We start from the raw sequence: 14,391 nt of genomic DNA, 5'->3' as shown, positions 1-14,391 counted from the left end.
TCGCTTTTGTTCTTTTAATTCGCTTGAAAAAATGATTTTAAATGATTGAAAGTGATTTTAAAAAAAATATTTCTAAAATTAATTCTTATTAAAAATGTAAGTTAATCTTGAAATCCATAAAACATTTTCTTTAAAAACGTTTTAAATATTTAAAAAGAATTTATCATATCAACGCTTATCAGTTTAAAATTTTGTCTATAAGGTGTTTCGTTGGGTCCGAGCCTCTACATTTAGAGACTATGATGTTTATGCTCACTTTGAGAAGAGATTTTTCAGTGTGATCGGTACACAGAGTGATACATCACGTGTCGCTATACAAATGGTAAGATATGTGTGTTAAAAAATTAATAATTTAAAAAACAAAAGTTTCCATCACTTCCATTAAAACATGTGATGTACCATTTGTGTTCCCGTCACAATTAAAAATTTCTCCCATTTGAGAGGAATTTAATTTTTCTTATCTTTGGTTCTAGTTTAATTTTCTACATTCTTTCGTGAACATTGAAGAACTAATTAAATTTTATTATCGATTATAAAACCGCGTTGTAGGCATGCATAAATAAAAAGGGTTACATGTTGAAACTTCCAAATCAATGGCATGGTGGACAAAGAATAATCAAGTAAAATAATTAGCGGCTTTTTAACCAAAGTGGTTCATGAGACTTGCATAATTTCTTACTTTGGTTCTTGATTTGAAATCGATAGAATTGGTCTCTGAGTTTGTTCACAATCAATCATTTTGGTCATTCCGTGAAATATTTCCATAAAATAAGGATAAAATAATAAAAATACCCTCAATTTTGGTCAAATCATTTTGAGCTATTGTTTGCTAAATTGAGGGTAATTTTTTATCCTCATTTAACATAATTTTTCACCTAATGATCAAAATGATTGATGGTGGACAATCTCAAGAACCACTTCTATTGATTTCAAAATTCAAGGACTAAAGTGAAGAGTTATGCAAATCTGAATAACCATTTTGACTAAAAAACCATAATTAGCAAGTTGGCTATGAGACTAAAATTCTAGTTGTTTAATCTTCCCTCTGAACCTAACCATTATATTTTTCGATCATGAGTACTATGTTGATGGGTTGAAATATTCGTCCTAAAGTCAAGGCGTTAAGCAAGGTTTATCCACTAATTATCATATCATGAGTCAAGCATTAAGCGGGTTGGATATTTTTTTTTTATTTGATATTTTTGAAAGAAAATGGCCTCAATTGAAAACAATTAGACTGATAAAAAATCTTCAAATACAAAGTTCTGAATGAAGTCTAGGACTTCCTCAAATCATAACAATTTATAATAATCGATAAATCAAATTCGTATCGCGTAACACCACGACGCATGCATGAAAATGTTCCTATTGAGTGTGTACATGGTTGAAATATAAAAATCCAATTTATTCATTTGTAAAGTCTACTTCTAGTTTCAAACAATCAATTAACAATCAAGGGTGCCTCACTGGCTGCAGACCATGATCTATAGCTACAGAACTTGATTGAAAATTTTGGTTGTGAATAGAAACACACAATATATAAATGAAAAACTGTAAAGAAGTTGACGTTTCTTGTGAAGATGGAGGTCATTCTTTGCTTTAAAGATTAAGAAATCAATGTTTGCTGTCCAAATTTGACTTTGAAAGGTGTAGCTGCAGTTCACAGAAAGAAGGAACTTCAAGGGAAACAATGAATCTTATATTATTAGTGTTTTCTAATTAGATTAGTGATGCGATTATAAAGTGGGTTAGTTTTCTAATCAAGATTTTGAAAGATGATGGTGAAAGTGCAGCTGCTTGGTTACCTAACCAACAAAACTGTAAAAACCTACCTGCCAGTCAATTAGTCTATTATTCTTTGGATTTAGAAAGCTTCGCAAGTAATCTCTCTTCCATTGCCACCCCTTGGAGAATTAGCAGAGAATTACGTACGTGGAGAACAAGCTTTATCTGTTTACTATCTTATGCTTATCAAGTGTCATATGGTCAATTACTCGATAACATCTCCAAATGCCACGTTTGTAAAGTAATTTTAAACTTAAGAAAAAGTTCATCTTTTATTTAAATGATTCATTATTTTTTATCTACAAAACTGCTAATCGCAATTGACGTATATACATAAATGAATTAGGGCTAATCTGAAGTTGATGTGCTTTCCTTGAAAATTGTTTTTGTTGTGTTGTTAGAAAAAATAATTGTGAAAAAAGCAGGTCCGTATTGGTAAACTATAATGCAAAAAATGTTTTTAGCAAAATAATGGAGGTATGATTGTCAATAATAATTGGTATTGTTCATTGTTTTCACTGAAAAAAAATCACTTTTTTGAGAAGCATGTGCTTCTTTTGCTTTCTGCTGTTTTGGATTTCTGATTTTGAAAAGAAAAAGAACTTTCTTTTTTTTATTTACAAACACAATTAAGACCCCAACATTTTAAAAGAACTGATTTTAAAAAAATTTAAACAACCATAAACCATTCCTTATATGAAGTGATGTGGAATTCCACTCAATGTCCTTGAATTGTAACATGTAACAAGCGCTACAAAAAAAGCAAAACAAAACTTCATCCAAACTACAGAGATCAAAGCCATAATTTTGCTATGAATAAAGAAAAATTAATTGTTATTAGCAATTCAAAAGTCTTATTCCGCATTCTAAATTTTTTATAATTAGAAAGAAAAATACACTTTTAAAGAGTGTAAAATAATTTTTTTAAAATGTTAATATCAGTTCTCAAATAAAAAGATACATAAATAAAAAAAAAAAGAGATGATGACTTATAGCATTGGATAATCCTTGTCTAATGCTTGATTCTTGGAACATAATCCAATAATTTAATTTGTAATTAAAAGACCAAAAATTGGCGAGTGCTGAGCTGTCATATGCATAAATTAAGCGGATAAAGGGGGATTTGATATTCCACGTCGGTATTTTCCTTCTTCGTCGAACATTCTCGGTTCCTCCCAATTCACACTCACAGTTTGAAAAAGCCAAAAGAACACAGAAGAAGGAAAGAACATAGCATTCATTCAACAATGGTGAAGAGGAGGATCACTCCCTCTCTCTACACTCTGATTCTCTCTCTATCGGTAGTTTCCTTGGCAATTGCAGTCAGAGTAACGCCTCTCCTGCAAACCCAGGAGAAACCCAGTTTTCAAAGACCAACATTTAATCGCATTTTTGATACTTCCAAGTATGGCATTTTGCAGCTCAACAACGGCTTGGCTCGAACGCCTCAGATGGGGTTCCTCTCTCGCTCTCTCTCTAACTTGTAGTATTAGAAGTTTGAAGTTTGTTCTTTCTTGGTCTGATTACTCCTACCCAGCTTTTAGATTGTTTGTATTTGATGGAAAATATAAAATCTTTATGTTCATTGGATTTGTTTGTGGGTTTTTTGAGTTGGGTAGCTGGGAATTGCAGTTTTATAATTACCCTTCTGATGGTTTACTGGTTTTTGCATTTATGAAATGAAAGTTCACTTCTTGACATTGTAATTTTTTTTTGTTGATGCACATTGTATTGTATGCGGGCAGGTGGAATAGCTGGAATTTCTTTGCTTGCAATATCAATGAAACCGTGATCAAGGAAACCGGTACTCTTTTCGTTGCGATTGAGTCTGCTCCGATGCCTTTTATAGATTATTGGTTGCATTTCCTTATTGCATCAATGTTTGTCTTTGTGCTGGTGTGTATCCGGCACATGGTAAATATATGCTTATATTAATTGGGAAAAAAAGACCAACATGATTCGATGATTTGATCGGTTCAATGTATTAACATTTCTTCATCCTCAACCGAGTTTTGCGGAAGTACTGACATTTATTTTAATGCTGGACAGCTGATGCGATCATCTCAACTGGCTTAGCAGATTTAGGCTATGTGTATGTCAATATAGGTATCATTTTGGCATATCTTAAGTATTTGGTAAACTTAAACACTTGCTTGTACTTATGATGTAATGCAATGTCAATGAGTGCAGATGATTGCTGGTCTTCTCCAACACGAAATTCCAAGGTCAGTTGAATTGCATTACCTAAACCAAGATGTATTTCTCCCCGTCTCTATAATTTGTATCAGTAATTGTTGATCTTGTTGTCTGTGGGGAATACTGTCTTCGTCGTATATGAAGACACTTCGGCATTGAGTTATTTAAGTGCAACTTGTCAAAATCATATCTCAGTACAGTATCTATAAGTTCTTCTGCCCTGTATGAATATATGTGCACAATAGATTATCATGGAAGGAAGAATATAACTTTTCTTATGTAGGTTCTTTGCGTGGAAAAGCATATACTTGTAAAACTGTGAATTTGATGTATGCTAAAATTTTGAACTCCGTACTGTTCTTGTTTCAGGGTCAATTGGTCCCTGAACCTAAAACATTTCCATCGGGAATTAAAGCTCTTGCTGATTATATACATGGAAAAGGACTCAAGCTTGGAATTTATTCTGATGCTGGGTAGGATGCATGAAACTCTTATGTATTTTTATTCGAATATCAAGTGCTATACTCAGTACAATTTCCTGACTACTCATCACCGATTCTATTTTGTAGGGTTTTTACATGTCAAGTTCGACCAGGATCACTTTATCATGAAAGTGCTGATGCAAAGCTATTTGCTTCTTGGGTCAGTTTCTGTTTCCTCTATTCAATTTTTGTGGAATGTGTATATCTTTGGTTTGGCAGCCATTCAACAACCTTGGACACTGTTTCCGCATTTTATATTGCTTGTGTAAGTGAAAGACTGAAATTCATTTAGAACAGATTGACCTCCATGCAAATACTGTGCTCATTTCTACTAAATTTAAAAGCCTTATACTTTGATTATCCTCAATGTTAATAGACTTTAATCGATGTTTGCAAAAATGTGGTGTTGCTTAAATATTTGACAGTGTCACAATGTATAACCTATTCCCCTTATCTCCACTTCTAAATAAACAATTTGTCTGCAATCTAAACTTGGGAGGCATGGGTTTGTTGAGAATTAGTAAGTTGTATTTTCAGGATGTGGATTATTTGAAGTACGACAACTGTTATAACCTGGGGATCCCACCAAAAGAACGGTATTGGCTCTTCTTAATCTCAATTTGAATGGCAAGGGAATTGGATTTAGCTATAAATTGATTTGATGTGGTTTCATACATTCCAGATACCCACCAATGCGTGAGGCCCTAAATGCATCTGGACGCACAATTTTCTATTCGCTTTGTGAATGGTAATCCAGTTTATTGATCTGTGTTATAGTATTTGGATTAGTTAAGTTTATGGAAATCCTGATTCATAAATTCTTTATTTGACAGGGGTGTTGACGACCCTGCTTTGTGGGCTGGAAAGGTTGGAAATAGTTGGCGTACTACAGACGACATTAATGATACTTGGGCGAGGTTATAACTCTTTACCCATTAACAAGGATAGTAACTTCACAGTGTCGGGGGTTATATCGTAGTTCTACTTGCGTACACTGAAACCATAATTTGTACTAAACCCTCAGAACTGGTTTGTGGTATATGCTTTCACCTTAGTGGACCCTTAAAAGTGCTTCTTAACTTCCAAGTTCATGGTGCTCGTATATGCATTTGTCTCAGTAATTGTACAAGAATGTCTCACATTTGTTGTCCATCATTGTTTTTGGCTGTTATTATTTGGCTGCAAGGTCTTATATACATGATCCTGTAGTTTTACTGTTAAATTGTTAATAAAGGCGTCAGTGGTCATACTGATTAAGTTGGCTGTTCTTCTGTTGTTAAGCATGACAACAATTGCTGATTTGAATGACAAGTGGGCAGCGTATGCAGGACCCGGTGGATGGAATGGTATAACACGAGCTTTTTGAAACAGATTTTTCAAGGCATCAAAGATTCAATTTTCATACTCCATCTTTTTTGGGCAGATCCGGATATGTTGGAAGTTGGCAATGGAGGCATGACTTACAAGGAGTACCGTGCTCATTTTAGCATCTGGGCTTTGATGAAGGTGCTTCAACTTTTGCTCCTTTCTTCCTCGTTTGCATATTGATCCCATAATTCAGATTGAACTTTCATTCATAGTCTTGTAGAGTTGTGTCAAAAAACGAATCTTATATGTGAACGAATTAGTTTAATTGTAGCTTGCACAAGGGGCATCATAAGACATGTTGCATATGAACAGTTTTGTCCTTGGCTCGTTTTCATTTACTTTCTAGTTCTTCACATACTGATAACTGGGCGTTCGGATATCCAGGCCCCTCTTTTGATTGGTTGTGATGTAAGAAACATGACTGCAGAAACATTTGAGATTCTAAGCAATGAGGAGGTTATTGCTGTAAACCAAGGTGAGAATTGGTGCTAATTGGTTGAAAGTATCATTTTTCCATATTCGCCTTTTCAACTATGAAGTTTCGAAATTAGGAGAGGAATGATTTTGTTCTTGCAGATCCACTTGGGGTTCAGGGAAGGAAAGTTGATGTTTCTGGAACAGATGGTTGCTATCAGGTTTTCCCCTTTCTTGTGCTGTACAAAGTCGTAATGATTGCTTAGTTGAAAGATAGATAAAATCAGTATGTCGGCGATCAATTTAGTGTCTATGGTACGCTGGCAGAATATATCTCCCTACGCATATATCTTTTATGAGGCAAGGGAGAAGTTCGTCACATCATTTGGTTTTTTAACATAAGCCTGTTGTATATCAACTGTTTGGTGATGATTATGTTTTCCAGGTTTGGGCAGGTCCTCTATCAGGAGATAGGTTGACCGTTGCTCTCTGGAATCGGTGCTCGAAAGCAGAGACTATAACAGCTACTTGGGAAGTACTTGGACTTGAATCCGGCATCAGTGTCTCAGTGAGAGATTTGTGGCAGGTGAGGAAACTGACCTACAGGACTTCTAATTTTGTATCATTTTCTTTTTCTTTGTATGAACTTATTTGTTTTATGCTTATATGGCATCCAAATATTTTGCAGCACGAAGAGGTAGCGGTAGACGCGGTATCGTCATTTGGTGCTCGGGTCGATGCTCACGACTGCCGGATGTACATTTTTACTCCTCGGACCGCCTCGCTCAGATATGTAGCTTAGCCGTAAAATTGTTCAAAAAAAGTCTGTTGTCCACCTATTAAGGCATCACAACCGTTGTCTGCAAGAGTTCACGGCTGTAATCTTCGGGTTTTGCAGAACTTGGCGACGATCTAAGCGCCATTCTGTAATGTATATTGCTCACGTAGAAGTATCATATTTCAGTGTGTATATGACTACGTTCTCATTCGGAACCATCAGCTGTTGCAACAATGAGAAGGATTTTATAAACCCTAACTGCGAAAATATATATTGACCCCAAATGGAAAACTCCAACATTCATACACAAGTTCAAAGAGTGAAATCGGAAATTCAACTGGAAATGCGTAAAACGAAATTGATGTCTCAATGCTTTTGTTTTTAAATTGAAATGCAATATTCTAAATTACTCTAATTAACGCCAATAGGATTTGAGATTGGATGCAAAGGGGCAGGCGCATTGGTTGCAAGGGGACGGATACATTGCATTGGCCAACCGACCTAATCCACGTATGCCGTCTCGGTGCCTCCGTCAAGCCAAGGGGGGAAAGTCGTTATCATTGTCTAGCTTGAACATGTTCAAGCAAATCCTGCAGAGTTAAACCATTTTACAAGGGCATATCAGGTGCTATCTTAAATATGGCAAGAAACTCTCAAGGGATGAAAATGGCCTTACGTCGCTCCGTTGACCTGTGACAGTTCTTGTTGCTTCTGCATTCCCATCGCAGGGACCCCAGGTATAAAGTTCTGAGCATATGAAGCACTAGGATTTGCCTGTGGGCTTGCTACAGGTGAAGGCATTTCCGGTAGTGACAGTGAATGCTCAGAACTCCCCAACTTAGACTTCCCGGAAGTGTGAGAGGATTCTTTGGCTGGAGGAGACGCCAATTTGGGCTGAGCAGATTGATGTACTTCTGACAATGAGGGTATTTGAGTGCCGGGAAGCTGTGGGAATTCTTCAGGTGAAAAATTGAACCGGGGAGCATTTTCACTTGGGCCTGCTTCTGTGGAAACCTCAACTTGGTTCGTCTTTCGAGGTGATTTCATCCTCAGTTCTTTGGCCAGAGGAGACGCCAATTCAGGCTGAGCAGATTGATGTACTTCTGACGATGAGGGTATTTGAATGCCGGGAAGCTGTGGGAATTCTTCAGGTGAAAAATTAAACCGGTGAGCATTTTCGCTCGGGCCTGCTTCTGTGGAAACCTCAACTTGGTTTGTCTTTCGAGGTGATTTCATCCTCAGACCGTGATTGCTAGACTCCGGAATCCTTCTCCTCACTCTTGGAGGCACATTTGTGGAATCATTTTGATTTTGCAGTGCCTGAAGCATTTGGGATGAGAAAGCCAGTCAATCAGTCATCTTTCACAGTCCATAGTTGAATCCAAAGAGGAAGAAGAAATCAGCAGTATCAAAAACTTAATTTTGAATAAAGAAGAGTTGAATTCGATATACCAGGTTAGGTATATATGTGCCTGTTCCGTGTGATTTCTTTATCACCCCAACACCAAAAGTGGCCGCAGATTGGTATGCATTTTCTGCCATTTGAAAAATGACATTCCCATATAGTTGAGCCGTATAAACCAGGGAATTCCATTTGCTCATATCATCATCTACAAAAGGTGGAGCACCGTTGTGTGTATTAAAAAACTGATACGCATTTGCAAACAACAGGCTATCACAATGTTTGTCGTAGTCCCCAGTAAGGTCAGATTCTTCAGATGTTCCAGTACCAAATGCAGGGACAGGAGTGGTCACATCTGCCCTTTCTCCACGCCCATTCCTATCTAGAGTGGTCACAAAGAAGTTCTCAAGTGCCATGCCTATGCGTTCACCCGGTAGCATTAATACCTCTCTAAGTGTTTGAGCCCCAAGGGAAAAAGCAGATCTTATACGATAGAAGTTTCCTGGAGAAGATAGGTAGTTCAGCATTCAGCTAATTGGAATACAGAACCGGTCAGAACAAGATATACGCTAGAATGGAAAGTAGGCAATTTGAATAAGAGATTCTTAATAAAGCGCAATCTATATGAATTAAAGATTATTGAAAAGATACCAAATTTATGCGTTTATAAAACATATCTTGTTAAGAAAACATCTTAAATACAAGATTGTCACGTTTATTATGACGGAGGGATGTTACAGTATATGGCAAATATAGTCATCTCAAAAAGAGTGAACAAAAAACTGATCTAGCAGTTAAAGTGGTCAAGTACCTTTACTAACACTACGGCCTAGATTGTTGTTGTCCTTTAGAGGATCCACTATGTTAAGGAACTTAATTTGGAATTCATCAACACTATCTACCTCTGCCTCTGCCGCTGCTGGATCTGGAAACGCCAGCCTGCACTCTCTTACAAACTCCTCACTCAGGAGAAATTCTTCCTCCTCGTTTTGGGGTGTCACTGTAGCAAATAATACAGTTAAAAGATTCTAGTCAAGTGAGTAAGCAGATCAGTTACACATTCACATATGTGAGCATAAATTACCTATGATTTCAGGAAGGAAAGATAAGGCAACTGGACCATTTATACTGATAGCATAATTTTCCCAATCAAATGTGCTATAGTATTCCAAAAATATAAGCAGGACCTATTCACACAATTTCAAAGTCGTATTTGAGCACTTACACATGCAAATGTGACTGCTGAACTGAAGAAACAAAACAAAAGAAATACCTCTAAAGGACCACGGAGCGATGAATGAAAGCGATTGATGATAAACAACACCAACGTTTCCAGTCCATATGTTGCAATCAGGCCATAATGGGCCCCAAGAATTCGACTCTCATAGTAGCACCAAGCTTTGATTAAGATAATACTCTTTTTGAAAAGATGGTCTTTTCCGATCAGTCGGTCAACCTGAATAAAGCACCAGGCATGTCAGTTGAAGAGGAAAGTTACAAGCATTAGAATTTTGAAATGAGCGAGTGTGTGTGTGTGTGCTTATGTGTTAATAAGTTTTGTTGATGTTAAGTATTGCTGAGTGTAGATTTAAAGGTTTCGTTGGTTTACAACTACAAAAATCTTAATCTGGAAGGATTCGAACTCAAGATCTTTGACTAATGTTAAATTGTTTGTTGGTTGGTTTACCACTGTCCCAAAAAGATTAAGATGTTTGAATGAGGAAGAATAATTATTATGTGAATGAGGAAGAATAATTACAACTACAAAAATCTTAATCTGGAAGGATTCGAACTCAAGATCTTTGACTAATGTTAAATTGTTTGTTGGTTGGTTTACCACTGTCCCAAAAAGATTAAGATGTTTGAATGAGGAAGAATAATTATTATGTGAATGAGGAAGAATAATTACAACTACAAAAATCTTAATCTGGAAGGATTCGAACTCAAGATCTTTGACTAATGTTAAATTGTTTGTTGGTTGGTTTACCACTGTCCCAAAAAGATTAAGATGTTTGAATGAGGAAGAATAATTATTATGTGAATGACGAACTCGAAACAACAAAAATAAAAAATCAGATGGAGCTGACTACATTTACTGAACCATCAAAACATTTTCTATTTATGTGAACGAAGAGCTAAGCAAAGATGGCAACAAAAAATGGTATAAGCCAATTTCAGACCTGCCAACAGATCAGAATAGAAAGTTGAAGTGAAGCATGTAACATACACAGAAGAAATTCAATTGTAATTAAGTGCAAAAATTATAAGTGCAGCTAAGTTTATATTCGCAATTATTGGTACGAAATTAACAAAGCTTTCAACAAAGAATTCAAGCAAGCTGAAGGAAAGCTTTTAAGAGTGCTGGTTACTACTCTTAGCTACTTTTCGTTAAACAGGAAAAACTATATCTCCATATTATGTAAGGGTTAAGATTTTAACCTGCTCCAGAAAGCACAGTGTGCTGAGACCTGCCGTCTGGTTGAAGGAGATGTCGATTGCCACGTCATTCACAATGCATTTTACAACCTTAACCTACCACCCAAAATTCGAACAAGAACAATATGAAAAAAGTACAGTGGATCCCCCCTTTTAAAGTTAAGAAACGATAATACTTCCTTTTGCAACATGATCGATTTATTAAAAAAAAAAAAAGAAAAAAAAAGCAACTGAGGCAGTGAAAATGCTTCCCTTAAATTACGAAAAAAGCATTAAAATAATTTGTCTACCAAACCAATAAAAATTTCACACAAAACAGCAGCCACCGAAAACAAAATTTCAGATAAAAAATAAATTCAAACTGTTTAGGATTAGCAGTAGTTTGAGGACAGAAGAAATAAGTCCAAGAGAAGGTGACATTGAGCAAAATCGGAAAGTAGGATAGAGGATATCAAGGAGAAGAAGAGGAACAAGAGGTGGAGCAATGGACTTTTGATCTCAATTCTTAGGTCTGAATCTTGAGGTTGCGATGTATACCATCTTTGCTGATTTCTGGTTTTCCTTGTGCACATCCCCTGATCATCCCCCATCTTTCTATTTGAGTGATCTATTTTCCTGGAATGTACTAAATCAACCGGTTCACACAATTTTCTTATAAATGGAAAATAATTATATCACAATTAGCATGCACAGTCCATACATTTCCAAACTTATTCACCCTTTCCATATCAGAACTGAAGCATTAATGGTTCAGGTTCCTCTGCACGAAATTGACTTATTGTTGAAGTTCTCACAACCTAATAAGAATTTCAACATGGAGATTACATCGTGATCTGGAAATAACACGCAATCTGTAACATATAATACCGTCGTAATCGGTCAAGTGGGTTTACATGTAACTATGAAAACGACCTTAGTTAAAAATGGATAATTTTTTTGAGTCATCAGGAAGGACTATCAGACAGTGGGAGCAGACCAATCATGAGAACAAGGCACAAGTCCGTATACTCTGAAAATAAATTAATAAGCTGTCTTTTAAGTGCCAAACAGGTGTTAGGCATGCACACATATGAGTGCCTTTACAGGTGTAGCCTTGGTTGATGCGGTACCAGGGTGTGAGGATTGATTGAGTAGATATTTCTTCATTTTATCGAACACTTTTGGCAATCACTACTTGTCAAGGTGGAGAAAAATCCTACATAACAAAGGCCAGGAGTCACTCTGAGAGTACCGAGAGCAATGGGGGTCTAGGGTACTAATGTTGGTCTAATTTCGAGATAAAGGGGATAGAATGATGCCCTCATGCTTGGCACTATAATGGGAAGAAAAGAAAGAACTGACAAACTAATAGTTTTTGGATATTTTCATTTGAGAAAGTAAAAGGGTAACTAGTCCTTAACGTGAATAACTGAAATAACAGACAAACAAGAATGAGGGAGGAAAATACTAAAAAGGATACATGTAATATGTAAACAAAAATATAGTAACCATTCAGATCAATTATTGGAAAGGGTAAAAGGAACTAAGAAATCTCAACCTGTGCACGAACGTAGCAGACGTCTTTAATTTGGAACTTGGAGTCCTGTGGTTGGTGATCCTCGAGGATCACACAGATTTTTAGAGCAAGCACATCTACCAAGTTTGGAAGGCAGAGAGCAGTCAAATCAATATCTCCATCAGGAAGATAGGCCTTCAATGGGACTGAGCCAAAGGAGAAGACCTGTAATGCAAGCTGCTCGACAAGCTCGCATAAATTTAGGGATATTAAAATAGCAGCATACAATAATTGTAACGAATCAATCATAGACTCCCCCCAGCAGAGTTTTCTTATTGCAAATAGCAGTTAGAAGTTACAAATAGGAATGCCGTATCTCTCAATTATATTAATTTTAGGTACACAAAATGAAACACGTGGAATTCAAATGAGTGACAAACAGATTCCAATATGAATGGCCACGTACATTATATATTGATCAAAAACGAAAGCAGAGTAAAACCCTAAAAGCATATCCAACACTTCCATGCCAAACCCTAAAAGCATATCCAGCACAAACAATTAACGTACTGGACACCTAATGTTACGGAAGCTGCATAAATAAGTTCTCTGAAGATAGGTCAGATATTCACAGAACTAGGACCTAAGAAGACAACTTGTAATAAAACAGAAACACAAAACCCTCCAAGATGACGTTGAAAGCGGAACATAAAAAGCTCTATGACGGTAGGTCATGTGGCAGTGGCATCGGAAGACAACAGCAAAATCTAAGGAATGACTCTGTACTCTTATTGTAACAGATAAGAAATACCAATTTCTTCATCCAGACATGCTACAATGTCAAATAGTTACTTCATGTTGATGCTTAGAGTTTAGTTGGCTTCGTTTGGCTGTAACGACAAACCACACTTCCATATGTGTAGTGCAGCACTTTCCGTGCAAATTGGAAATCTAATAAATTATCTAGGTATGCTGACTATACTTACATAACCCAACTGATAAAGGTAACAATGGGAATGTTTCGAAATGCTAGGGGGGGTACACGCAAATAAATCCACGCCCTTTTACAGATTTTAATTTTACAAACATTCTTCCATCTTAAAACATTGAGAATTACCAATTGAGACAACATACAGAGGTAATCATAGTAAACTGAATTATGAAGCACAGACTTATAGCAATGTGATGAAGTACAATTTTAATTCCATACGAACAGACTTCAAAGAAGCATGGATTGCAGTTATAAAAAATAAAATAAAATAAACGAAATAAAATAAAAAATCTACCATTGTTGATCCCTCTTCGCGCCAAGAAGCAAAAATAGAGAGAAGAAAAATAGGGAACTGGGGAACTTCTCACCTCAGTTGCAAGACGACCTACAAGAAGCCTCTGAACATAATCAGCAAACATCTTCCGTCTCAACTCAGATTCAACATTTGGTTGAATAGTCCACAAAATCTCTTGGGTCCTTTCTTCCAGTAAGGACCATACCTCTGCATCCATCGACCTCGACAAGGTCTTAGGAGAGGAGGAAGAAGATTGAAAATAGGGGGAATATGATAACCTTACTTGACAATCTTCCATAAATATAAGGCTAAATATAAAAGTTGAGAATTTCAACTCTTCAAAAGGTGAGACTTTCAACTCTTCAAAAATGTAACCCAGGAAACCCACACAAACACTTCCCCAGTGATGATTTCAACAAGTGAATGTCTACATGATTTTAGAAACCTGCAAAACTAAGAATTTTAAAGTAAAAAAAAAAAAAAATAAAATTGGTGGAGGGAGGGTTAGGAATGAGATGGGTTCGCAAACAAAATCCTGAGAATAGAGAGAGAAGGATAGACCGGGGCACCTTGAGCAGATGAGTGGCAATGGAAATAGCACACAGATCAGTAGAGCTTATCCAGGATGTGTATTCAGCAGAAGGTGAGAAAAAACAGCTAATTAGATGCTTGAAACTTTATGCAGAGTTTGTCCATATCTGTTACACCCTTGGACTCCATATTTAAAGTCCTTGTAAATGCTGAAGATT

The 14,391-nt window shown here is 36.4% G+C and overlaps 2 protein-coding genes across 3 annotated transcripts; one reads left to right on the top strand and one right to left on the bottom strand.

The window, feature by feature from the left end:
• Window positions 1-2,947: 2,947 nt before the first annotated feature.
• LOC137733497 (alpha-galactosidase 3-like) lies at window positions 2,948-7,241 on the top strand. 2 transcript variants are annotated; one of them, XM_068472644.1, is made up of 15 exons: window positions 2,948-3,190; window positions 3,531-3,589; window positions 3,835-3,891; window positions 3,976-4,010; window positions 4,351-4,454; window positions 4,551-4,623; window positions 5,001-5,059; window positions 5,146-5,211; window positions 5,297-5,380; window positions 5,745-5,809; window positions 5,887-5,969; window positions 6,216-6,306; window positions 6,408-6,466; window positions 6,691-6,831; window positions 6,934-7,241. In XM_068472644.1, exons 1-15 carry the CDS (start codon window positions 3,033-3,035, stop codon window positions 7,045-7,047), a joined length of 1,248 nt encoding a protein of 415 aa, XP_068328745.1. In that variant the 5' UTR covers window positions 2,948-3,032; the 3' UTR covers window positions 7,048-7,241. The 2 variants fall into 2 exon arrangements, with proteins under 2 accessions (XP_068328745.1, XP_068328744.1); XM_068472643.1 differs by having other exon boundaries at window positions 2,948-3,241.
• Window positions 7,242-7,471: 230 nt separating this feature from the next.
• Window positions 7,472-13,859, bottom strand: LOC137734476 (uncharacterized). The gene is made up of 9 exons (XM_068473738.1): window positions 13,716-13,859; window positions 12,399-12,593; window positions 10,865-10,957; window positions 9,699-9,881; window positions 9,510-9,612; window positions 9,237-9,425; window positions 8,476-8,927; window positions 7,700-8,343; window positions 7,472-7,613 (listed from the first exon to the last, which is right to left on the bottom strand). The coding sequence occupies exons 1-9, from the start codon at window positions 13,857-13,859 to the stop codon at window positions 7,556-7,558; spliced, it is 2,061 nt and encodes a 686-aa protein (XP_068329839.1). The 3' UTR covers window positions 7,472-7,555.
• Between the last annotated feature and the right edge of the window lie 532 nt (window positions 13,860-14,391).

The sequence above is a fragment of the Pyrus communis genome, chromosome 5 (genome assembly GCF_963583255.1).
Source record: "Pyrus communis chromosome 5, drPyrComm1.1, whole genome shotgun sequence".
Taxonomy (NCBI): Eukaryota; Viridiplantae; Streptophyta; class Magnoliopsida; order Rosales; family Rosaceae; genus Pyrus; species Pyrus communis.
This window is presented reverse-complemented; position numbering and strand designations above follow the sequence as displayed.